Source organism: Syngnathoides biaculeatus, chromosome 5 (genome assembly GCF_019802595.1).
Source record: "Syngnathoides biaculeatus isolate LvHL_M chromosome 5, ASM1980259v1, whole genome shotgun sequence".
Taxonomy (NCBI): Eukaryota; Metazoa; Chordata; class Actinopteri; order Syngnathiformes; family Syngnathidae; genus Syngnathoides; species Syngnathoides biaculeatus.
In genome coordinates this window covers 26003606-26030109 of record NC_084644.1, presented here as the reverse complement: position 1 = coordinate 26030109, position 26504 = coordinate 26003606, and the positions used below count along the sequence as shown (strand labels likewise).

Below are 26504 nucleotides of genomic sequence, written 5' to 3'. Positions count from 1 at the left end.
GAGATTAATCTTTACGCACTTCAACTACTTTGCTGGCTAAAGAAGACGCTGACATTTACAGAAAGTTGAACAACAGACCTCTGCTATGATACAAGCCTTTCAACACTATAATTATTCTGCATGAGACAAAAAACAAAAAAAAGAAACGGGTTTGTAGCATTCCGACTGTTCCTTCTCTTCCAAAATAATTGTTCATTTTACGCAGTCCAGCAAGAAAATGCAACGAAATACCCATCGCCACGGTGAAAGCCTGTGCACAGACAACTTTAAGAAAAAATATGCCTTGAATTCATTTGCTTCTATTATTACAGATTGGTTGCTACTAGCTACCCATCAACCACATATTACAGTTGATACCATATTATTTTAGTACTTGTACATTTAGTTTCTTTTTCAGTCATTGCTAACCATTGTACCAGGGCACATTAACCAATTCCACCTTAATTGGTCCAAAAACGATTTACATACTACAGATAACGTATTTTTGTTCACATATGAACGCCAGTGATAGACAAACCATAGGTCTTACATTAGATGGCAGAAGGTAGAATTAATCTGTGCATCCATCTGTTGCCATTCGTCCAACTGATTAACAAATTTGTTAGTAAACTAAAACGCGATTGTTATTATTTCAGTGGATATACTGTACTTTTGATTGGTGCTCAGCTGTGAGATTTTTCTAATACAAAAATACTGTATGTGCTTTGGTCAATAAAGATCAATAAATCAGTAAAGCCCAATAAAGATTGGAAACATTGCTCTATCCACTGCTTTTAGCTATTACGCTGCACAGCCATAAGTGTGAATATTTTTTAAATCAGATTGAAAACTTTTTTCATGCTTCTTAGAGTATTTCCACTATTTACTATTTTTTGCACTGTACACTGTTTTGATAGTCCTATTTTCATTTTTGTCATATTTATTTTTCCCTGCTTTAAACTTTTTATTTCTTTGTATTCAAGCGGGTTTAATCATGTAAAACACTACGTGTGTACAAAATGCGTTGTACAAATAAATTTTCTTTGCAATTATCTTGCATTAGATTATGCATGTGAAGCTAATGGAGCGTGTGGTAAGTAGGTATACAGGAGCAATCAAACACTGCTGAATGAGAAGCGGTGTCTGAACTTCTCACTGCTTCTGTATGACACCATAAGGTGAATAGGTATAATCCATATGAAGGTGACAATGATATTCACATACCCGTACAGAGTAGGTGACACCGGTGGTGCTGACCACGTTGTCGGAGTGTAGCCAGCCACGGGTAGGCTTGTTGACAAAGGATCCATGCCGTGTCCACTCATCTCCTCCAAGTTGAGCACCTTCAACCCGTGCCCTCCTGGACGCCCCTCCCAGCCGGTTCATGTCCTGTAGGGGGGGTCGGGGAGGGGGAGAAGGAGCAGTTAAAGGGGGGAATGGATGATGCGAGGGAGGAGATGAGCTGGAGCTGCTCCTGTTTTCCCTGGGAGACTCCCCACGTCGCCGGGGATGCAGCGGCCTGCTAGAGGCCTTGAGTCCAGGGAGAAGAGTGGCGGAGACACCTAAGCGCAAGGAGCCCATCCTTGGGAAGAAGGAGCAGAGGGTGGTGGGGCTGTTCTCTGGTAGCCGGGGAGAGGAGGAGGGCAAGATGGGAGTAAGAGAGGAGGACGACAGGGATGAAGGTAAACCAGGAGAGGGAGTGAGAGGGGTGGCAGGACTGGAAGGAGGGAAGGACGATGGATTGAAGTTTGTTTCATCAGTGGAGCTGAGCGATTCACTCCGAAAGTGGGTGTACTTTGTTTTGGGGACAAGCTCCATAATGGTACTGCTGTATCTTTTTTTTTTTTTTGTTAATGTCCACACAGACTGTAGTGATTTGTATCAAGGTCTCTTTGTTTCCACTTTCAGAGTTTCTCTCCAAAGGACGCGCAGCCGGTCTCCCTCAGAGTCAGAGCAGCATCCATCTGTCCGGTTGTCAGTCCTCCACTCATTAACGGGCTTGCCAAAGTGGACTGCTTTGAAAATGGCTTCATCCACAATGAAAGCAGTGTTAAAAATGTCTTTTTGGAAAAGGGAAGCGCTCCATATGAATGTGATGTATAGATGTAGATAGTTTCGTAGGAGCGTCTCAGTGCGCGTCATGTTGACATCAAACTAAGAGTTCATTGTGTGAGCAGCTCATGGTTTAAAAAAAAAAACAAAAAAAACTCCTGGTCAAGTGAAGAGGCTATCTTTTAAAACAATGGCTGTGAAGATTTTGTCCCAACCTAATGGTCTTTTAATCCAGTAGTCAGTAGCACCAAATAAAATCAACACAAGTGATTGTCTCTCAACACTCTTGCATACATGTGTATGTGTGGGAAATACTGCTCTGAGGAAAGAGTGTATGTGTGTGGGTGCGTATGTGTGAGAGACAGCTCCCTTGCCAGCTCTGTCCAGCTTGAAACGGGTCCATAAAAAACGCTTTTCGGCAGCCAGGAAGGGGGAATTGCATGGGGTTCTGTGCACACTAACAAGGTGACGACACAAACAACTTCAGTTGGTTAATACAACACACACCTGCAACCTCAATTGGCTAAAGGAGAGAAAGCAAGCTTACAAATATATGGCTATGGTCCAACTCCTGGTAGACGCACCCTTGTTAGTAAAGCCCGCTAAAATTTTCTACTCCATCTCTCTCTTCCTCCAAACGATTTGGTGTCCGCCCTGACTGGCCATAGCTAACTCCCTCCCAATGTTGCCTTCCTCCCTCTTTTTCCAGATCACTTCTGGCGCGACCTCCTTCCTTTTCTCGGCACTCCTGTCTCTCCTTTCCTTTTCTCCTCGCCTCTCCTGGAAGTCCTCTCTCTTTCTCCACACAATGTACTCAGCCAGCCTCTGGCTCTCCAGTGCCTCCGCCCTCTCCCGCGCCACCACTTCCTCTCGCCTCTTCCAGATGATCTCCCCCTCACCCCCTCCCGCGGCAGCTTGCCCGTTCTCCAGGCTGTCCTGTTTTACAGTGCCTCTTATTTAGAAAGTGTTAACCACGAGCTTCTCTTGCCTCCCTCGGCTAGAAAGAACGGTGGCTAGAGGCCACACATGCTCACCTAGTTAGACACCAGGAAGAGAGAGAAAAAGGAAAATAAAAAGTGTTAAGATGGTCTAGAGTCAGGTCTTTCCTGACTGAAGCCCCCTCCTGCGGTTGCTTATTCTTTCCCCAGGCTGTCCTGTTTTCCAATGCTGTTTGTTTAGAAAGTGTTAATCACAACCTTTTCTTGTTTCCCTTGAAAGAAGGGATAGCTAGAGGCCAGACATGCTCACCTATGAAGACGCCAGAAAGAGAGAGAGAGAGAAGAAAACAAAAAGTGTAAAGATTGGGCTAGTGTCAGCCCATTTCCTGACAGAAGTTCCTGATATGGGTAAAACAAGCGAGGCTGTTGTGGTTTGAAATTGGTCACCTCAGAGCACCATTGGAAAAGTGTTAAGTATCTGACATACACACTGCAGTAGCACGGTGGTGATGTAACACTAGAGAATGCAGGTCATTGGCTAATGAAGGCCGACGGGTTTGTTGTGATAGTAATGAGACCTGATTTGTAATACACAATTCAACTTTCACTCTGCTGAACCCTTCTATGCATAGCCACACTCACCTTCCTGTCTAGCAAGACACCCATTTGATAGTTCCCTGAGAGAAGAGCAGTGATGTACACCTTATTCATCTTAAGATAAAGCTTTTCAAGCTGTAGACTACAGTACAAATGTAGTGTACCACCTCATATTCTGCATACGCCAACCTTAAAGGTAGACAACAGTCTGTTAACCTGAACAGTTTCCCGCAAGCCAGAGTTCCGAAAAAAAATAAAAAAAAAAAATAAAAAAAAAAAATAAAAAGAAAAAAAAAACGTCAAACAGGCAACACCTCCGCCTCAGCGTGGCTCAGGCACTAGTTGTAGTCACAATCTTTTGACCTTTACTCCCCCCAGGGAGATCAGCACGCACCTTACTTGGATAACACATGCACCTGCAAGGTTTGGCACCAGTATTTATGTGAAGTAAAGACAAAAAAGAAATTTCAAACCACAGCTGAAGTCCCACACACCTACTTACAGTGGCGCAAAACCAACAGTCGCCCACAACCAGTCTAGCACCACAGAGGGGCTTGTCTAGCAAAGCACACTAGTCATCCATCTGGTCATGGATTAGAAGCACCGTGGAGGATTCGCTCATAGTAGAGCAGTGTGAGACGGAAGGTTTTAAAGAAGAATGGCTAGAAAAGTCACCCTGCATCTGCGCCATCAAGGGGTAACCATCAAGGGCACACCAAACAGTCTGATGAGGCCTAAATACAAATGGATTATTCTAAAAGAAAAAAAAAAGAAAAAAAAAGATTACAAAAGATTCAATTTGCGTTCACTTCTTTAAAGTAGAACAACCAAACTATTTAAAGAATGGTGTTAATCCTTGTGCTGCCCAAAGGATGCTTGAGCATACACAGGAAACAGGGTAGGTCAGGTGACTTCAAGAGAGATGACTCACTATACAGTGCAGAAATCCCGAGTCATATACACATGTAAACTAGGTGAAATTACCACAAACACAATGATAATACATTTTTTAAACTAGCACAACAGCATTAAATTGCTGAAAGAGAAGAGTTCATCCTTGCAGAGCCCAATGGATTCTTGAGTATATGCAGCAGACCAGTTAGGTTAAGTGACGTGATTTCAGAGGAAACAACCCTCTCAGTATATATGAGGGGAAATCCTGAGTCATCTGCCCGTGGACAGTAGGATAAACAGGCTCCAAACATTCTAATAATCATTAATTACCCATGTCAATTAATAATTATTATAATGTTTGTAGTAAATGAGTGCGAATGGTAGTTTATGTGTGCTGCAATTACCTGGCGAACAGGTCAAAGTGTGCCCTGTCTCTTGCCCAAAGATATCTGGGATATGCTCTAGCACTGCTCCAACCCTAGTGAGGATGAGCAGCATTGAAAATGAATAGATGGATAGCTGTGTCAAGGCTGGTAAACCATGCACAGTTAAAAAAAAAATGTCCAGAGTGGAATTAGTATGGTAATGTAACTCATCCTACAGCTCCTCTAATCGGCACCTCACTTTGACTGAGGGTGACTTAGGTTCGCCGCAGCTGATTAAGGTGAGATCAGGACAAAGGAAGCGGCAGAGACTCGCCATAGGGCGAACACAGAGTGAGGAGGGGGAGACAGGTGACCTGAAACTACCCTGATTTTCTCAGACTGTTGAGCTCAGCACAGATGAGGACTGTCTAAAGCCTGAAAACAAAAGGCAAGTTCATGTTTTGATAGGATATTCTAAAAACAGTACACAAGCACAAATTCAAATATAATGCATCCTCAACCAAATAAGTGTAAATACAGAATTGAAAGCACCATTTTTGAATAAGTAATTCACGAAAAATTTTACATTTTACCAAGGCTGCAGCTGTAAACCATTGCCTTGACAACAGAAAATTAAAAGATGCTTGTTGAGGACGTTTTTCTAAATCCTAAAAACGGCAGAAAAAGTGTTGGCAGACAAAAAGCTTTTTTGAATCACACGACAACAGCTACATGTAACGTTGAAACCCCCACGTTATTTATTTCATGCAATAGGAGGACCAAATTCCCCCTAAAAGATCAATAGCTCTCAGGAAATTATCAAAGTTGGAGTGGTGTCGCGCCAGCCATCAAAGACAATCAATGTTGATGTGCCAATGCTGGCGGCATGCGACTGGCTCCAACTAGGGCATGTCTGGCATATAAGAACAAAACAAGACAGCAGCTAAAAGAGAACAAAACTAATGTTTAGAAAACTTGCATAAAAACAACCTGAATATTCAAAGTTAAAAATAGCAAAATTAGGATATCATAAAGTCAATATAAAAAAGTCCTATTTAGTGAGTGGAATTAGTCCTTTTTTGTACAAACTTTCTCATTTAGTTTAGGTAACAAACAGCTGACAAGCCATTTCTCTGAAACAGTGGTCAAAAATTGACATGAAATAAGTGTTAGCCGCTTATCTGTCTTCTTCTGCTTCGTCCGTCCACTCGCTGAAAAAAACCTCTGAACCTCTCTTTAACTCGATTAATTCACAAAGTCACTGTCGCCTGCGCATCTCCATCTTTCCTCCTGCCCTCCACAGCATTTGAATGTCCTCTCCTCTTCTTCCTCTCTCCGCTCCTTTCCCTCATTCACTCACTCACTTCGGGCGGATGGTGGAAAGGCAGAGCTGCCAAGGCGGACAATGGCACTACTTCACTGTGCTCCTCTTCTCCCCCTCCACTACCACTCAGTCTGTCCTTCCCCTCCCTCCTGTCTGGGCGGGTGACGCTGCCTCCTATTCTCGCCCTTACCGTCTCAGCATCAGTCTCTCTGTAACACACATACAGCACCCCTCCTTTCCTCTCATCCTGTTTCCTCCCCTTCCCCCCACTTCAGTTTCGCCGTGTACATGTGTATGCACAGCAGGATGCTCCCGCTGCACATTAAGCTCTCCGTGGGGAGATGGAGATGTGGAATAAGTGAGGAAACAAGGGTTGGAGTGGAGGGTGTGACTATCCAATGCTCCTCCTTTACTCATGTTTGGTAACCTGAGAAGCAGAGATTGAAAGAAAAGACAGACAGGATGTAGGCAGTTCAACCTTGCCTAAATAAGGTAGCATCACTGTGGGTTAGCGATATTCTCTGAGGAGTGTAGCAACAGAGATTGCCGTTCAAGCGTGCGAAGGCAGTGATGCAGAAAGCAGAAGTCGTCACCCAGAGATTTACAGGAGTCCTCAAATGACACTACAGGCACTGCAGTACCACTAAACAACCAACGTGGTGTTTGTCTATTGGATATATGAGGTGTGTCAGAAACGTTTCAGGGCTGCTGTCAAAAAAGATACACTTTAAATATAAACAAGTTGGCTCCTTTGATGTGAGACAGAAGAAAAATAAAAAAGTTAGGGTTTCAAAATTACATGCAAAAAGGCTAATTATATTTTTCTGCTTTCATCAAACAGCTGCTTTATTAGATTCATTTATCCTGACTGATTTTCAATCAGTGATGGGGTTGATATGTGCTCTGCAAGTGACTAGTGACCAATTCAGGGTGTAGTCTGCTTTTCGCCCAAAGCTCCAGCACTCCTGCGACCCTTGTGAGGATAAGTGGATTGGAAAATAGATGGAGGGATTTTTGAAACTGATTACCAGTAACTGCACCTCCTTAAACCGGAGGTGCTCAATGCGTTGATTGTGATTGACTGGTCGATCGTGTGACAGGAAAAAAAAAAAAAGAAGACATAAGCCTATCATCCGCTGGATTCTGGTATATTCAATACGTCAATCACGTTGCGATTTACTAACAATCAGTTTGACCAATCCCGGCCTTTTCTGGCATGTATCACTGCACATATGCACATAAAGGCACATACTTTTCCATGTCATGACTTTATTCTCATATCCTGATGAAAAAATACAACAAAAAAAATCTCAAGATTACAACTTTATTTTATAACTATTTTTATCTAATTTTATGGAAGTGATTTATTGTAGGATTTAGTTTTATTTCTTAATAATCTGACTTTGCAAAACTGCCTTTTATTTTATACATTCCAATATTATTTGCAACTTTTGTCTCAAAGTATTATTCAGTATGGCCCTAAATAGTAATTGTCCAGGTGACATTTCTGTTAAATATTTTCCAACGCTTGTGTAAGCCAATCCTTATTACAACTGTGCCTCGTAGTGTTTGTAATTGCGTGTGCCTTACCACATATTCGATTGGCTGCCTGTGAGTCTGTCACGCAAAAAACACCAAAGTGCACATGAGCACAAGACAGACACAAACAGACAAGTCAAAGTGCGTGTGCCGCTGCTGCCCCACATGCGGCTTCTTGCCTCCCAGCATGCATTGCTCCCCGGTGGAGCTGCAGACAGGGCTGCGATGGGAAGCGGATTATGCAGACACAGAGATGTAATATTAAACAGCAGAAGGGCCAACACTGAGAGCGAGAAAGAGACAGAGGCAATAATCCAGTGAGCGTGTCGGAACAGGGTTTTTGGAATGATGGGAATTAACTGAAAGAAGCACATGTGTAGAATGTTTTTGTCTTGGCACGTCCAAGCGTCCTGGAGATGGGCAGCATGAGATCAAACAGTTGTGCAGCGCTCTAGATATGTCTATTGTAGTCTGTGGATACACTACGGGTTGGCTAAATGACCGCTTTATCACAAACACCAACAGATTATATATATATAAAGATTTGGATTGATAATGATCTATTTTGACTATCAAAGGTATTGCACTTAAAATTTTCAAAAAGATTTCAACAATATTTCACGTTGCTGCTGTGCAATGAGTCCGGATTATGATGATTTGGAGTTTTGTTTTTCACAAGATTCTTAAAATTCACCTGTATGATTAAAGGTGTTACACAACCTAGAATAACAATATTTATAAACACGACATTTTAAAACTACAGCAGTTTCCTCATTTCTGTCAATATGTGTATCATCAAAATGATATTTTCCCTAGTGTACACAAAGCCTGGTGTCACAAAAAACACATTTCAAACCCAAACTAAAAATGATTACATTTTCCCTTCAATGTCGGTCAGACTATCATTTAGTTTGGCTACACAGAGAGCCTGCTCCATTTGCTTAATTCAGTGCACAAGAAGAACCAAGAGTGTCCTGAGCATCTGACAGTTCCTGTCCGTAAAGAACGTTGCAGTGCTCAACACCCTCCCTACTGACCCAAACTGGGTCTGTGATTTTTTTTTTTTTAATCCTCTTTCCCAAGACCAAGAGGGTCATTAAAGAGATCTGTTTTGAAAATGTGGACGGCACCAAGATGGCCATGACAACAGAGTTGTGGAGGATCCTAGAAGAAAATTCCTTGTGTATTTTTACACGTTTCGCCAATAAAGCTGATTCTGATGACGGTATGGCAGAGCAGGCTGGGAAAGTGCATCAGACTCCAGGGAGCTCACTTCTCAGGGAAAATTTTTATCTTTTAGTCTGGATTTGCAGTGCAAAAACTTTGGTGGCACCAGTCCTGGCACTTTTTTTCAAAATTGCCATATATCAAGATTTTTAAAATCTAATAATAAAATATGTATTTTTTTACTAGAGTACTGTTTGATTTCATTTACAATTAATCAAGTAAATAAATTTTAGATACAGTAAATTATTTTTAAAAACTATATACAAAGAATAAATGTTTTTTCTAAACCAATAAAATAGTAATAGATACACAGTTTGAACAATATAATTTCTAAATCAATTAGATTTAATGGACCTATTATTTAATTTTTGTTTAATCTATGTTATAGTCAGAGAACCACATTAACCCATTCATGGAAAGGGTGGTGATTTTTTGCCTTATTGAGATAAAAGTCTCCTTGTCCTAACAGGCCACAATTAAGGAAATAACACAGTTATGGTTAAATTATATGATAATTTGAGGCAGCCATGCTGGGTCATGAAAGAAAGGGAAATAACTCCGTACTAACTTTGACCGATGGGCTATCCTCTCCTGAGACCAAATTATGGCTTCAGATTAAAACAAACATTTTGATATACTCAAGGATATATTGCTTGAAAATCATGATGTCCTAAAAATGGGCCAGTGCCCATGAATGGGTTAATGGAGGGGGGCCTTCTCGATTTTAACCACTCTTGATTTAATCAGTCCCAGATGAAAAGCAATAATGGGTGATCAGAAATTAATCTGGGGGGAAATTGTATATGGGAATGCCATCATCTAATTTTCATTAGTTTTACCTCAATATCGGTGGGATCACAGAGAAACTGACAAGCCATGTTTGCTTCTGTTGGGAGGAGACTGGTAGAAAGTCAGGACTTAGCATACAAAACCTGCTCGCGAGTAGGTTAGGTTCACAGTGCCTGTTACCATGGTGACTGAGTATGAATTTCCCTTACCCTCTTTGAACTGAAAAACTCAGATGAACTTTCGTGAGTTTTCAAATAAACTTTTTCAGGAATATCTGCCTGGTCTATGGACTCTCACAGGACTTTGTGTCTAATAACATCCTGTATATTCAGCAATATGGCTTCCGCTAGAAATATTCCAGAGGCTAAATTGCCCGCAGGTGTGAGTGTGAGTCTGAATGGTTGTTTAATTTATATGTCCCCTGCAATTAGTTGCCTCCTGCCCGAAGATAACTGGGATAGGCTACAGCACTCCTGCAACCCTTGTGAGGCGACCCAGGACGCGTTGGAGAGACTACGTCATGTAGCTGGCCTGGGAATGCCTCGGGATCCCCCCCGGAATAGCTGGATGAAGAGGCTGGGGAAAGGGAACTGCCCCGGCGACCTAACCCGAATAACTGGTAGAAGGTTGGATGGATATCTAAGGAATCGAGGCTGTTACCCTTAAGTGGTTAACCCGTTTCCAGCATTGCAGAGAACAGTTTGTTCCTCCAAATGGTGTCTCATCCACCAAATCCAGTATACTTTTTGGAGTGCCAAGGGCTAAAATCCCCCCCTCCTTTTTCCGTTTTTTTAATTTATATTATTTAACAAGCCAGTGAAAAATATGTAATAATAATGTAACTTTGGCTTTTTGTCCCGAGTTTTTTTTCCTTTGTCATGAAATCCCAATTCTAATGTGTCTTTCTGCACTCAATTGTAATTGAGTTTTCTTTATTCTTATAACAGCACACAGTTTTTACACGTTTTTTTTCCCCCTGTATAAATTGATTTAGATTTTATTTTAATAAAAATGCAGTAGAGGATGAAGGTTAGATTAGGCAACCATTCAGCATGAGAGCCTCCGTCTGCCTGCCTCACGGCACACACTGCAAACATGTGAGTAGGCTATTTTGGGTTTGCCCCCGAGCACACTCCTACATCTCTATCTACTTCCATCACTATCTTCCTGCCTCCTTCCTCTCAGATCTACCTTGCTTCAAGGACCTTACGCTTCCCTAAACACCATAAGTCCTGCACCAACACTGAGTCAAATATTTGCCAATTAAAAATCATTTAAAAGATTTAATAAAGGTTGTGAGTGTTAAAAATACCAAGTGGACAGCTCACTAACACGTCTAAAGATACAGTAAATCTCGATAGCTAACATCCTCTATTATGGCCCGACAAAACTTCTAAACGTGTGATATAGACATAACACTATTTGGCCATATGACACAAAAATGTAAAGCCTAGCAATGTTAGCAGGTAGCAATAAAACTATTAAACTCGGCTGTGAGTATTGTTAAAATATGTCTTTGTCACTATTGCATGTGTGTGAATATCCAACCCAAGGTGGGTCTGGTGTACATTCAGGGTGTATTTGTAACGCAGGAACTTATACCAGTCACTCATATTTGAAAAATGTACGGGTGTGGTCAGTAATGCCTGAAAAAAATCTAAAATTGCGGGTGTGATTAGGGATGGAATCTCAGGATCTTAAAATAACTTACTGAGTTGTTATACCCGAGTTTGTAGTTGTTTCCTAATACCGTAATCTTAATTTATTGACACTGCACAGACAAAGACATTTTTAAAAAGGTCAATAGGCATTCAATTTCAAAACTAAATGTAGTCTATAGTCTAATGTTAGAACTTTGATCAAATCTAAGTAAATCACAATCTCATACTTATTATAGTTAGATACTGAAACATTACCTGTGTTATATCCCAGAAATGTTTTCAGTGTAACTAAATATCCTTTGACATGGCTCATGACATGATGTTGATGAATTTCGACGTAAATGCGCTCGCAGTACGGGAAGACGCTTGGAACATGTGCTTTTGAATTAAGGTCCGAACATGCTCAGTACAATTAACTTGCATTTCCTATTTCCGGGTGAATACTGATTGTTTAGGATCAGGCTTCTTTTGTTACCAACATTTATGAAATAAACGTAAATTAATGTCAAGACTACACAAAATAAGCGACATCTTTTAATATCTATTTCTACTTGTAACAAATTTTACACATGTGCTTTTTGGTGCTCGACTCTGCAGATTTGCGCCCATCAAACCACAGTGTCTGATTTACACCCACAACCAGCACCCCACCACATTAATCATTTTTCTTTGATAATATTTTTATGATTGTGAAAAGTCCAAATTGAAATCACAATTACATTTCGATGAATTGCCCAGACATAACAATTGCTGCAACATTTTTTTTTTTTCACCATACTAACAGTTGCATCCAATAGCGTTCACACGTTTTTGGTCAGCTTCCTGATTTGACAAGATTTGCCCAAGGATTGGACAAGACAGGAGATGGGAATATCATAATACAGATATGTTGCCAGTGTATGACAAAGATACAGCAAGATTATATAGCGATAGTCTGACATGGTGCCATGGTGAGAGACTAAATGTCTTGTAGTCTCATTCAGCATTAGACAACGAAACGAAGATGAGTGGTGGTCAATCAACAACCTCTTTACTTGTCAAAATATAGTTAGTCAGCCTTCACTACACCCCCCAAAAAAAATTGCATCCAATTAGTGTTTCACTCAAGCCTGCATCACCCAAACACATATCTCAACCCCCACCCACCCCCCCACCCCACTCTAATTCACCATCCAATTATAAATCACAGACACCTTCATGGCCCCACAGACAGTTGGAACATACGGGACTCAAGATACAATGAATGTAACAACTTCAGGGGTGTTACAATACTTTTCTTACAACAGCGAGTAGAGAGTCTGCAGTTGTGTTACATTAATTGGTGCTAAGGTTGTGAATGAGCAAATCGGGGGTGGGGCGAGTGCTCATGCGGACAGCAGGGAAGTGATCTTGTGTTTGACAGTGAAAGGCAAATGGCCGGTTGACAGTGACAGCTGAAAAAATATTGACATAATATGACATAAATGATTAGTCAACGTCGACTTGGCCATTATCACCACAAAATCACCAAAAAAGAACCTTCAACTTACGAATGGGCAACCCCTAAAATAAAACTTTAACATTCATCATCAGAACTATCAATATTATATGCCAAGAGATTTTTTTATGGAATTGTATTGATAATTCAGACCAGTATAGATAATTTTGATGTAATTTTACATCAGCCTCGTGTCCTGGGCAGAAAGATTGTTGAGCTGAGCATTGCAGTAGTTGCAAAACCGGCAGGGGACAGGAAGTACTTTTTCCATTCCCGGTCAAGTAAACGTTTTGATTTTTCCATTACACAAACACATCAGATGCCTTCTGTAACTTTCACGTATTATGGTTCAACTCATAAGGTTTTTTTAATCTCTGTAGAAGATGTGTTTGGAAGTATTTTATAATCTACAGTACATAGTGATGAGTTATGATATTTAAGTCAAAGGTAAACTAACACTGAAGTTAGATGACACCCAAACGCACAATTCGGAAATAGAAAATATATATATTGTAGGGCTAGAAGATATGGCCTTACAATAACATACAGTTCTTTTAACTAAATATACCATTTGAATTGTTTTATCTTTTGCGTAAAGAAAAAAATAATAATTAAAATTAACACTGATTCATCCCAAAGCCCTGATAAGTAATAGTAATAGTAAAATAAAATTTGTATTAATTCGCAATCACACCAAAGGTGCAATTTAGAGTCTCCAATTAATGTCATTTTTATATTTTACTTTAAAAATTGCCTATGAGAGAATAATGGTTTTATGATGGCCGCAGTTCAACCCTGCAACAGATTATCTATTTCTATAAATTCCTATTGTTTGCATTGGACCTCAAAGGCACCACTGAACATCCAAACAAAAATAAATATGACACCCAGGCACAGAGACTGGGTAATGCTGGAGGAAACGCACCTGCGGCCCAGTATGTTGAAGTGGAGATGGACAACCACATTCTGCGACCTTGAAAACATACTTAACATTCCATCGCCATAATACACCCACACTGACAGACAAATGCACATAGCCACGCACGAACACATTACATCCTGTTGACGTGTCCTCAAGTTTAAGGCAAGTAAGTTGCTGCTGTGTTCGACTGATAGCATCAGAGTCATTCTAGCATCTTGCACAGACCTGCCAAAAAAGCAAGCAAGTGATCTCAAATGTCACACCACCCCATCAGTCAGGACCAAACAGTCACTGTTTGATTGATGCCAAATTGGACAGATCCAATTTTAATCAAGTGGATTTTTGGATTGAGTCTGTTTCTGTACTACAGTGCCTTGAGATTGCTGTCCTCCTGTCTGACTCAGTTAGTTTGACCCAAAACATCTTGTTTGTCTGACACGTCCAAATCTCCCATTTTTTGGATCAGTCTTTACCCTCTCCATTTCATCAACCCCGATAACTTGACCGTATATAATATCACGTCAGCGAGCGGTGTGGCTGACCCTGATAAGAGCCCTCAGCCCGCTGCCTTGACTTGCCTTAAATCAGTCTGTGTACCCTTCAGTCTTTTTTGATAATAATCTGCCGTTCACCTCTTTGTGGTGAATTTACCTGTGTTTTGTCTCTATGGATAAACACAACAGGAGTAGTGAACCGTAACCACAAGCTTGCTGCTGGTTTTGGTACAGCTCTCAGTTGACTTGCAGTAACTGGCCTAAACTTGTAATGTTTCACTCGTGTTATTTGGAAACATTACATTTCAGAATAAACATCACAAGTATGGATTGGGAGAGGGCATAATAAGGGAATAATTGGTCAATTAAATTGTGGTGATTGTGTGGAAGTGAAGAATTGTGTTTTGAAGTAATTGAGTCAAAACAGAGTGCACTACTCGGCTGCTTGTTAATACAGTGTCAGTCGTTTGCCATACATTATTTAGCTCAATACAACATTCACATGGAAACAGGAGAACATTCAGAAAGTTATTCTTTCAAACATTCATTTTCCACAGCCCTTCTCCTCATTAGGGTCACAGATGAAGCTAATAAGCCTATTCCACCAGTGCATTCTAGATTGGTCACCACGCAATCACAGGCTGCATGTAGTTCAAACAACCAATCACAACCTTGGTCACAATGGAGGGAAACGTGTCAATTTCTGATTTTTTGTTTTTGTTAAATTCCATTTTTTATGTAGTCTTTGACATTATAAAAACAAATGTGACTTCTACTGATGATGGAATGAGGTTGCGATGTCACATGCATGCATGCAAACATGGGGGGCTGTGGTCAAGGAAGTCAATATAACACTGCACCCAAGTCTCGTCATGACGCATTTGTGAAAACTTAAAAGGATTGTGTGAAACCGCAGCTAACATTTTCTTTAAGATCAGTTTTTGTTCTCCTCACAAGAGATGCGTTACTCCTCCTCTGTCTGCCACTGCTTTTGTGGAGTGTCTGTTTTACCAAACAATTGATTTGTTGATTGATGTTTGTCACCATTTGATGACATATACAGTCGGTTGGATGAGCACGACTTGAGTGCCCAAACTGCACTGACATCGGATACATATCCAATTATACTCACATATGAAAGAGACCTCGGATGCGGATATTTATTTATTTATTTTTTTTTGTTTGTGGGGGGGGGGGGATCAGAATTGTACTGTACTGTTCACATTGACCTTGGGGGGATATCGATACATGTCACATTGAGCGGGGGGGGGGGGGGTGAAGCTGCAGTGTGAATGTTGTATTTAGTCTTCAATTAAATCAAGAAACAGGATTTTGGAATGTGGTAGGAAACAGTCATTCACGGAAGCAACCCATACAAGAATGGTTATAATTCCACATATACAGGAGGCCCTGCGCTTAGATTTGAACCTATGATTTTCAAACTGGTCACTTATGTGTAGTGGTACATTTGCCTGACTCTGTTGTGACGAGTCTGGGTTCATAAAGTATATAACTTGGTACATAAAGGCCATGATTTACTGGTCCGGTCGTCTTAGTAATAGATTTTCCCCCATGTGGCCCCTGAGCTAGTAAGAGTTTAACACCGCGTCCGTTAAACAAAAACAGAATAAATACAATGATTTGCAAACTCATGTTCAACCTACACAGTGGTACCTCTACTTACGAATATCTCAAGCAATGAAAAATTCAGGTTACAAAACGTTTCGTCGAAAAAACGTTGGCTCTTGTTATTAAGGACATTCAGGAAACAAAAGGAAATAAGTGCAGAATTGGCAGCCCCCAAATTCCACCAAACACTAAAATCCTATATCTTGGTTTGTGTGGCGCGATAGCGTTGCTTTCCCATTGGCTTTCGCCGTAGGATCTTGCTAGAGTCCTAATGGCTAGGAGGGACATCAATCTTTACCCATGACACACATCTTGCATCTGAGTTTGTGTGGCCCGATAGAGCTGCTCTTCCATTGGCTATTGCTGTAGCATCTTCCTGGCATCTCATTGGCTCGGAGGGATGTCATGTTTTTGCCCATGATGCTTTGAGTTTCCCGAGGACACTCGACTGTCACCAAATCACACTAAAACACATTGGAAAAGTACAACTTTTTTGGGATTTTTTTTAGTTATTCATCTTTATCACCATGCTCCCCAAGAAACCTTAGTGGAATTAAGTGGTGTGAGCATGCATACATTCGAACACATTTTCTCTCAGCTGTCAAACATTTGCCTCCTCCTCTGTCCCCCATGATGCCTTTTGCGTTACGCTCTCATTTACGCGCATAGTCGCCCAATGCCCAATGCAAATGAACATAATTTTTATTATTCTTTAAAATCCTCTAACAAATTCCCTCTAATTACTGTGGCATTTAACAAAATTAAATAACGTTGGTGACCCTGACTGACCTGAAACAGGAGAGCTTCAGTCTGTGTTGACTTCAGACAGTGAGAAATGAAATGTGGGACTTTGCAGTGTATGTAAACGCCTGGCTTCAACTGTACATGGTTATGTGGCACAGGAAGGCATGCTCAGTTACCACGGTCTATTAAATATAAAAGCTTGGATGCAAAAAAAATAAAGCTTATAAGTTATGAAAAACAACTATATATTTACGGGCTATAAGTTTTTTTTTTAATTAAATTTTTTTCAAACATTTACAATAATCATGAATTCATCACTGTGTTTGTGAAGGCAAACAATGCTATTGCATGTACCAAATTGGGTTACTCTACCACAGTAGGAATGGAACTCATGGAATGGTATAATGGAACCAACTACGCCATCATCATTCTTCATTGTTTGTTCTAATGTATTAATATTACAGTGGTTGACTTATATTTACATCTGCATGTCCTTTGAGAGTGTTAAGATTGTTTTTATTTTCCAAGGTGGGGTCATCATAAAACTTCAGTCGGTGCTGTGACGTAATCCAAATCAATAAAACCAAATGCTCTTCCCTAATAAATGCATGAAAACAGCAAGTCAGGCCAACGCCTATCTAACAGCATCATTTCCAAACAAATCATTATTCTAAATGACAAGCCAGATTTACAAAGAAATCTGTGGTAAGACAGTGGTGAGTTGTATGTTCCTCTTTTTAAACCTTGCATCTTTCACTCAAACAAGCAACTGTCACTTTTGATTGTTGTTACAAACAAGTCTTCATATTCTTCGTGGTAAAAAAAAAGTTTGTTTGGTTGAATGCAATGTGTCTGGCAAATCATCCAAATATGCAAATACCTTGACAGAGTTTGTAAGATGTTTTTAAACAACGTCATATGATCAGGAAAAAAACAAGTTTCCACAATAGACCCCTACCTCATTTGACAGTTGTTAGGTTTCCCCATAGCTCAGTATTCAGCAAAGTCAGTGCAATCCTGGATGAAATATACAGTGGGTGTCTGAAGTTGATCCATCCACAAGAGCAAACTACTGTATGTGCAAAGTTTTGAACAGAGCCTTTTTGTTGATTTTTAAGAAAGCATCGACCCCACTTTTTTTAGACCGAGCAAGTGCTGACGTCTGAGTACTCACCGATAATTGATAATACACCATTATATCTTGCAATTAGGATGAAAATGAAATTTTATTTAAATTGAACATTGTACAAAAATACAAAACAAACATTTATTAAAGATGGCAGATGTTTCACTCAAATATAGTGTAAAAATTAACTGACAACCTGTCAGCAACACAGTGGATGACTGGTTAGTCTCAATTCTGAGGACGTGGGTTCAAATCTGGCTTTTGGAGTTTGCATGTTCTCCTCGTGCCTGTGTGAGTTTTCTCTGGGTAGTCTGGTTTCCTCCCACATGGCAAAAACATGCATTGTAAGTTAAATATAGATTCTAAATTGTTTGGTTGAGTTCGGTGTTGGTTCAGTCAGAACACTAGATGTCACTGGGTAAAAGGAGTACATGTGGTAGATAACAGATGAAGAAGAACAGAGTCTGGTGGATATAAACAAGAAGGTTGCTGACAGGGAACGATAAATGTCCCACCATGTTTTGGTGATGACATCTTGTGTTAAAAAAAGACATTGTAGATGTTGAAAGTTCCCAGATTTTATGTTATGGTCCCGTTTGGCATTCACTCAAGCAAGGAGGAAGTGCTTTTACCCGTTTTGCCAAATGTTGAACTAAGTTGCGCATTACCGGATTCTGTGAGTCATTGCTGCAACATTCAAAACATGTAGCCTATTAAGGTGACTGACTGTATGATGGATGAGCAGGTAAGCAACTACCAGCGACCATTAAAACAAATGTTTGATGCCGTGAATCCACAGTAAACAAACTGTGATAGAGCGAGGTATGAGTCCATCTAAAAGGTTTGCTTGTTCGAGAGCATCCCACTAGCTTAATCCTAAAAAATGAAAAATCGCATTGACAAGCTAACATTGTCATCGATAGTTGACATTTCATAACCGTTTAAGCAATAAGGTTGAAGAAAACATTTAGTAGAGCTGGGCAATATATTCATATCCATGTGTACATCCACGCTATCATATCAATAGAAAATATCCATCCATTTTCTGAACCGCTGATCTTCACAAGAGTTGCAGGAGTGCTGGAACCTATCCCAGCGATCTTGGGGCACGAGGCGGGGTACACCCCGAAGTAGTCGCCAGCCAATTAACAGGGGAAATATAAACAACCATTCACAGACACACTCACATCTCGGGGAAATTTAGGTTCTTCAATCAACCTACCATGCATGTCTTGGGGATGTGGGACGAAACTGGAGCACCTGGAGAAAACTCACGCAGGCACAAAGAGAATATGCAAACTCGACACAGGTGGAGCCGGGATTTTAACCCTGGTCCTCAGAACTGTGAGGTAGACGCGCTAACCAGTTGGTCACCGTGCTGCCTCAAAGAAAATATGCTCGATACAATGTTTGATAGAAACAAATCTGGAATAAAACTATGCTACTATGCAGGAGGCTACTGCTATTAACCCAATTTTTTTTCTTTTCAGAGTTGCTGTCATTGCACACGATTCTATTTGGAAAGCCAAAGAAGCTACAAAGAGAATTAAGTTTTGGGATGTCCCGATCCAATCTTTGAGATTGGAAATTGGCCAATCACCAAAAAAAAAAAAAAAAAAAGAAAGAGTAGCAAATCAGATCAGACTGGATCGAAAATGTCCGATTTTACCACTCCTATCTAGATAGCGTTCACGTGACATCACAGACCCTAGCTAATAGACATAGCTGCCATTTTGTTGAGCAAACAAACACTTGCAGCACAGTGAGCAAACAAAATAAGATGATGATATTGCATGTTTCTCTACAGGTACTTAACAATGGTAAACACCTGCGGTATTCTTAGGTGTAACAAAAGGGGGAACAGCGATGTTCAATGAGGTTTTAGTGTTTAAAAGTATGATTTTTTAAAAAATACCACACAAAATCATTTACTTAAATAATACGAAAGCCAATACATTTTCACTTAGATCCAATCTGTAGTGACTGTGACCTTCACATTATCATGATCGTGGTTCACTAATTTATCAACTTGTCATGAAGGATTATGTCGAGCATTAGCCAGTTTTAAAAAGGGGGAATTCATGATTGGGAGAATATAATATTATTTGAATAATAAGCTCATGGCATTTAGCCTTTTATAAGCCAAGTAAAATTGATTTCTTCACATTGAGATTTAGAAATGTTTGAACATCATCATTATGTTGTTGCCAGGATTAAGAATTAAGTTACTAACCTTCGTGATAATTCTAATGTCGACAAAGCGATGTTGCACATCTTTCTTCACCCATCCACAGACTTATTGTTGTAGGACTCAAGAGATTTGTAAGGTTTCATCTTTTTTCATGTGTAGGCACTCGCAGTATTCCATAGATAATTCACAAGATCAGAATAACGATATTTGGCAAAAATTTAGTCATTTGAGAAGTCCTCCTTCTTTGCTTCGTACGGATCAATTCCGTTGAACTAAGTTTAGACTTGTATTTCAAAGACTATTGATCTAAACTTTCCACATTCAAACGTTAGTGGTAGATGAGTGTGACATATTTAATACCGAAATTGATTACAATGTAAACTGAAGTCTGAGAAGATTAAAGAATGGCTGACGTGCTGCACGAATGGAAAGTTTGACCCACAAAGTGGTACCAGCATGCAAGATTGTGACATCAGTAAATACTATCTTTACTAGCAGTGCTTTCCATACTCCGTTCCAAAACTTTTATCCAACAGCCCCCGGGAAGCATCCAGAGCCCATGTGACCGCAACAGCAGCTTGCTAACGCGCTAACATAGAAGTAAGGAGGAAGGTCAAATGTTGCTTGACACTCCAGTTTTGATTCCCTAAAGTCACAAAGAATTACACCTACTGAATGGTCAGATACATCACAACCGATGTTTCTCTTTCTTTTTTGTTCACAATAGTTGGTGGTTCGAAGCTAACACACCAGGAATGGAAAAACACCATTGACAAGCTAACAAAAATGAGCACTGAACTTGAGGCACTCGTCTTTCTCAAAATAATGAATATTGGTAAACAAACCCTGCATAAACACATTCAAACAGGCAATATAACAACACTCTCTGGCATATATTATTCAAACTGTTTGAATAAAAATATTCAATTGTGACTTCTTTGACTTTGTCACGGGAAGCGTATTACTCATTGCGTGTGCCACAAAGCCCCTCAGAGGTCAAGACATGCACAGCAAGAACAGCAACGGTCAATAAAACGAATCCCCACTTGCATCAAGAAGTTCAAGTGCATCGCTGCACGTGGACAAAAGCAAATGTTACCACGAAATACTGACAACTAAAGAATCAGTGACTTGAATTTTTTCCATTTTACACTTTAGATTCTTAAATACTTTATTTTGGACTGTTATTTGAGAATTTTTATGGAATTCCGATTTGGATTTATTTGATCAATTCAAATGTGGAATATGGTTATGTAGAGTAAGTATGAAATGTTTGTTACATTAAATACATATTTTTGTTCTTGGCTTTATTAGAGTTGTTTTTTAGAATTTTCCAATATAATTATTTATTTTATTTAACTGTAGTGTATCCTATTATCAAAGTTATTTTATTCAAACCATTAGTTAATAATAAATTAGTGGCTTTTTCCTCATACCTAAATGTTTCTGATTATTGTTCTCTGTTTGAGTCCTATCACTTCATCAAGCCTTTTCTGAAATTCCGATTCATGTCGCTATTGCTCAAAATTCAAGGCTCGATAAATGGAAAAATTTTAATAGGGACATCCCAAACTCAGGTCTACCCCATGTCTCTACTCTCTAGACCTATCATGGCCTAGCTATGCAAATCTGGTCACATCATCAAACGAACCGCTTTTTTAAACTGAGTATTAAAATGTATAGTAAACAAGTCACGTGTTGAGTAATATGCACAATAACGATTTTGTTTCAACATTGTCTCTCAGAAATCATTGTTAAGAAGGGGATGCTGTGTATTTGTAGTGACCGCGCAGCAAGATATTAGTGACAAGAGAGGGAAGGTATGTCACGTCACTAGTTTGACTATTTCGGATATTTTAAGTCCCACAAGAGTCAGATGACCTACATATGTGGAAAGCAGAACCTTGTTTTAATGGACTAATAGGGGTATGGGGTTGTCAGTTATGCCGATTTTACACTATAATGAAGCACATTTCTTTGGCCATAAAAATCCATTTTAAAGTGTAGTATAATATCATAACATACTTTTTTTCCAGGTCTAAAACCCCCAGTACTGTGTCACATTCATAAGCTACAAGAAATTAGTGTGCTTCCTAGTTCCAGATCTGTTGCCACAGATGAACATCTTGATGTAAAACAAATGTCATTGTACCAAAAATACCATGTTCCAAATGGACTCCAAAGACTCACAACATGATATTCCTTTTTAAAATAACACTGCTGCCATGCCCTCTGAACAGAGTTCTAGATGACAATAGATAGTACTCCTGCCATCATGGCCTCAGCGTCAATGCATGGCCTGGAAATGTGCCACATTCAACATTGCTGCCACATAGGCATGGGCATGTCTGTTGGGTGACTCTAATCCAGGGGTCACCAACGCGGTGCCCGCGGACGAATGGTAGCCCGCAAGGACCATATAAGGTGCCCGTGAGGTATGTTAAAAAAATACCATAGGCCACAAATTGTTCCCATTATTTGTGCTTTAAATTCTGAATCTGACTTGCTTACGTGAATTAAAATTTTAAAATCCCTGTAATGTCATTTACTACAATAAATTAAAACTAAAATATTTTATGTAAGTGTAATGAATTGAGTCTGAAATTTGCTGCAAACAGGTCACGTACCCCTTCATATGATCGGTGCTCACGGAGTAGCCCTCAGCCTCAAAAAGGTTGCTCGAGAATATCTGTGACTCTGAAATAAGAATGTCCCGGTCCCTGCCCATATTTTGCCACAGTGCCAGTAAACAGCAGCCAAGACTGGAAATCCATGTGTCCCAGACAGTGTCTAGCTATATTACGTTACAGTGCCAGACTGCCAGTCAACAACAGTGGCCAATTCAGGAACTAACAGACTTTGCCAACGGCTGTTTAAGTGACAACTGGAAACTATTTTTAGAAAAATGGACTGTGCAGATCCTCAGTTACTTCCGAGATCCATTATATGAGAGTCCGCTAAATTAAGGTTCCACTGTATTTGGAAATGTGAATGACAAGATCCACACAATTACTTTGTTGTAGAATATTGTTGCTTACTGGCATACACCGCAACTGCAAAATGGCAAGGAAGAAGGATGCTGCCAGAAGCACCCACAGAAAACAAAACCAAACTCACAATATATTACACTATCAAGTATTATCGTCCTTACAAACTCTGGCAAAATTACTCATTTATTTTACAGTCTCAGCTGATGACTGTCAAGTCAGCCGCCACAACCTTTGTCCATAAAGTACTATACAGTACATTACAGCAAACCGTATCCAGTGCGCTGCGAGGAGGCCACCTTCAAAATAAAAGCCTCACCAAATAATACAGGGACATCAATGGTTTGGTTTAAAATAATTAGACAAAAATGAAATAATCGGGGGTGGCACGGTGGATCAGCTGACAAAGCGATGGCCTCACACTTCTGAGGACCTGGGTTCAATCCCGGCCCCGCCTATGAGAAGCTTGCATGTTCTCCCCGTTCTTGCGTGGGTTTTCTCCGGGCACTCCGGTTTCCTCCCACATCCCCAAAACATGCAATATTTATTGGACAATCTACATTGCCCCTAGGGATGATTGTGAGTATGCCTGTTTGTCTAGATGTGCCCTGCAGCGGGCTGGCAACCAGTTCAAGGTGTACCCCGCCTCCTGGCCATTGACAGCTGGGATAGGCTCCAGCACTCCCCGCGACCCTCATGAGGATAAGTGGCAAAGAAAATGGATGGGTGAAATAATCGCTTGTATCACACAACTTGCTTGGAAGAAATAAAAAAAAAACAAAAAAAACATTTATTTTAAATCTGCACATACGACTGCAATTATAGCTGATTTGGACAGAAAGATGGCGATATTAGATTGCTACATAGATATATTGATTGATTGACAAATCTTTTTGGTATGACAAGCCCATCCCAGTTCTGGGAGACACAAGATCTGATGATCAAGTGTCCCCCAGAAATGAATGGGTCTAATGACACTTTACAGCCATATCACCAAGCCTTCACATGTAGACGTATGCTATAACAATACTTACGGCGATATATTCTTCATCGTCAATGAAAAATTAACCTTATACCAATTTAATGAGTAGTAGTACAATATAGTAAAAGAAGGAGTACAGTAGGAGGAGGAGTCAATTTTTCTTTGTTTGCCTGCATGACTGGATTATAGAGTACAGGCTCCCAATGGTGGTGGTCGACACACTAGAAGGTGCGGCACGTTGAATTTGCATACACCGTTATATCATGATGCACAAGCTGTTTCATGCTTTGCATTAAGGCTGCAGAATTAGTTGAAGTTTGATCGTGTTTTGAACAGAAATTGTTTAATATTGTTTGTCAAAAAGGAGAGCACTTTGTAAAAGCATATTGATTCAGTTAACCATTGCTAACATATTTTTTTTTTGGGGTACAATTCTTAATGTACTATATTCATTTATATATTATCTAGCATTTTTTTCTTGAAGTTTAATTTTGAACTGAAAACAGTTACATGTTTTTTTAAGAAGTAATGCAATAAAATTGAGGACGGACCAAGATTAATAATTGTGATTACAAGAATGATCAATAAAACTGTGATTATTGTTTTGGCCATGATCATGCAGCCTGACTTTAAATTTTATTTAATTATTTCATTATATTGCTTTCGTGAGGGCTGTTTTTTTTTAATTGAAAAAGACAAAAACAAAATTAGTTTGGGGGCTGGATCATATCAATAGCATTGGAGAAAAACGATTTGAGAGAGGTGTGGAGTTTAGAGCATGATAATTTTTGTTTAATGAAAAAAAAAGCGTAATCACAAAAACTTGTAAGGCACCGCTATACATGTCAAGCTGGTAAAGTGGCATCCGTGATTTAGTGTCAGTGTATTTTTAGGAATACTACACAGACTACAGTATCGGAACGGATACATCATTTCAGTTAACATTCTGATTTTGAAATGGGCACACACAATTATGTAATCAGAAATTCGGCTTCACCTGAAGACTATCAGGCCTTATTCTTAAGAAAGCAATGCCAATAATTCACATACCAACGTATGTCAACTTATCAGTACGACTGGAGAAAAGCAGTTAAATTTAAACAAGACGGGAAATAAAAGAATTAGCCCCAGTCTGAAAGTTTGTCAGTAAAGCGGTTTTGAACAACACCAAAAAAAAGGTTCTTTTTAACTTTGTTATGACTTGCTTTACAGTCATGAAGGAACGCTGAGGCCACTCGATTGACTTGTAATTGTTGTCTAGTTAAATCCAGGGTGTCGGGATAAATGTGGCCGTCAGTGTGTTCACACAAGTGGCAACTCTGTTGACAGTTCAAAAGTTCAACATTTGTCACTTTCACGGCGACCAGGTAGTTATACTTGGCTGGCACGCACAGATGCTAGCTCTAGTGAGTGGAAATGTACATGACTACAACTGTGGTTGGTACATTCCGAGGTCAGGAAGAGTGTAAAAAAATAGTGAGAGAGAGAGAGAGAGAGAGAGAGAGAGAGAGAGAGAGAGGGAGAGAGAGAGAGGAGAGAGAGAGAGAGAGAGAGAGAAGTGGTCAACTTTTAACTCACCAGCTCCCTTCCTCCTTATGCCTCGTCCTGGCCGCAGAACTTCCACCGCCGCTGCAGCACACACTCAAGTCTGCTATCATGAAACGCGCCAGTAGATGGAAAGTTGGAACGTCCACCAACTTTTCATAAAGTTCTTTTGTGATGTGACTTGTACTTTTAATATCCTCGTCCTTCTTCTTCTGCTTCTTCTTCTTCTGCTGCTGCTGCTGCCTTTCCTGCCCCTCCCCCTTTCCTCTCCTATGACACAGGCACGACTTCCGCGAACAAGTTGTTGACGTCACCAGGGCGCCTGTGCGCGTGCACAGCGCGCACCTGGCCAAACAGACAAATTGTTGCGTCATCGCAGAAATCCCATCGTGCACTTCATTGAGAAAGTTACATGCATTAATTGGAGACTGTAAATTGCCCCTTGGTGGGATTGTGAGCGTGACTGTTGTCTGTCTCCATGTGCCCTGCGATTGGCTGGCAACCAGTTAAGGGTGTACCCCGCCTCCTGCCTGTTGACAGCTGGGATAGCCTGCAGCACTCCCGCGACCCTCGTGAGGATAAGTGGCTCAGAAAATGAATGGATGGATGTATAATCATGAATAAACAAGAAAGACGTATAGTTAACATTTTCATTTGTTAATAAAATATCGTAAAATATTTGCTAAAGAATAGATTTTTAACATGAGAATGTAATTTTATTTAATAAACAATCCATCCCTGTTTTATGCGTATCCAAGCAGTATGTTTGTGTGGTTGTTTGTTAATATATTTTTAAAATGTTGAATTAAAGGACAATTCAAAGATTCCATAGTTTGACGTATTAGGACGGTACGGTGAACGCACATCTGCCCCACAGGTCTGAGAACGCGGGTTCAAATCTCAGGGCCGCCTGTGGCTCCAGCACACCCGCGACCCTAGAAAGGATAAGCGGAACAGAAGATTGATGGTTGAACATTGCAAGACTTCGCATTCAAATTTCCATTTTCCAAGCCGCTTATCCTTTTATACTCACAATATTGCG

At 40.1% G+C, this 26504-nt stretch overlaps 1 protein-coding gene across 2 annotated transcripts in view; it reads right to left on the bottom strand.

Moving 5' to 3' along the window:
• shc1 (SHC (Src homology 2 domain containing) transforming protein 1) overlaps positions 1–25761 on the bottom strand; it is a 40347-nt gene extending 14586 nt beyond the window's left edge. Inside the window, exons 1-2 of one of the 2 annotated variants that reach the window (XM_061819021.1) lie at positions 25496–25761; positions 1204–1368 (exon numbers count right to left, since the gene is read on the bottom strand). In XM_061819021.1, coding sequence (XP_061675005.1) covers positions 1204–1365 — 162 coding nt within the window. In that variant the 5' untranslated portion in view covers positions 1366–1368; positions 25496–25761. Of the gene's footprint in view, positions 1–1203; positions 2848–25495 lie in introns of those variants that run through there. The other variant, XM_061819020.1, reaches the window with a different exon arrangement.
• Positions 25762–26504: the final 743 nt, after the last annotated feature.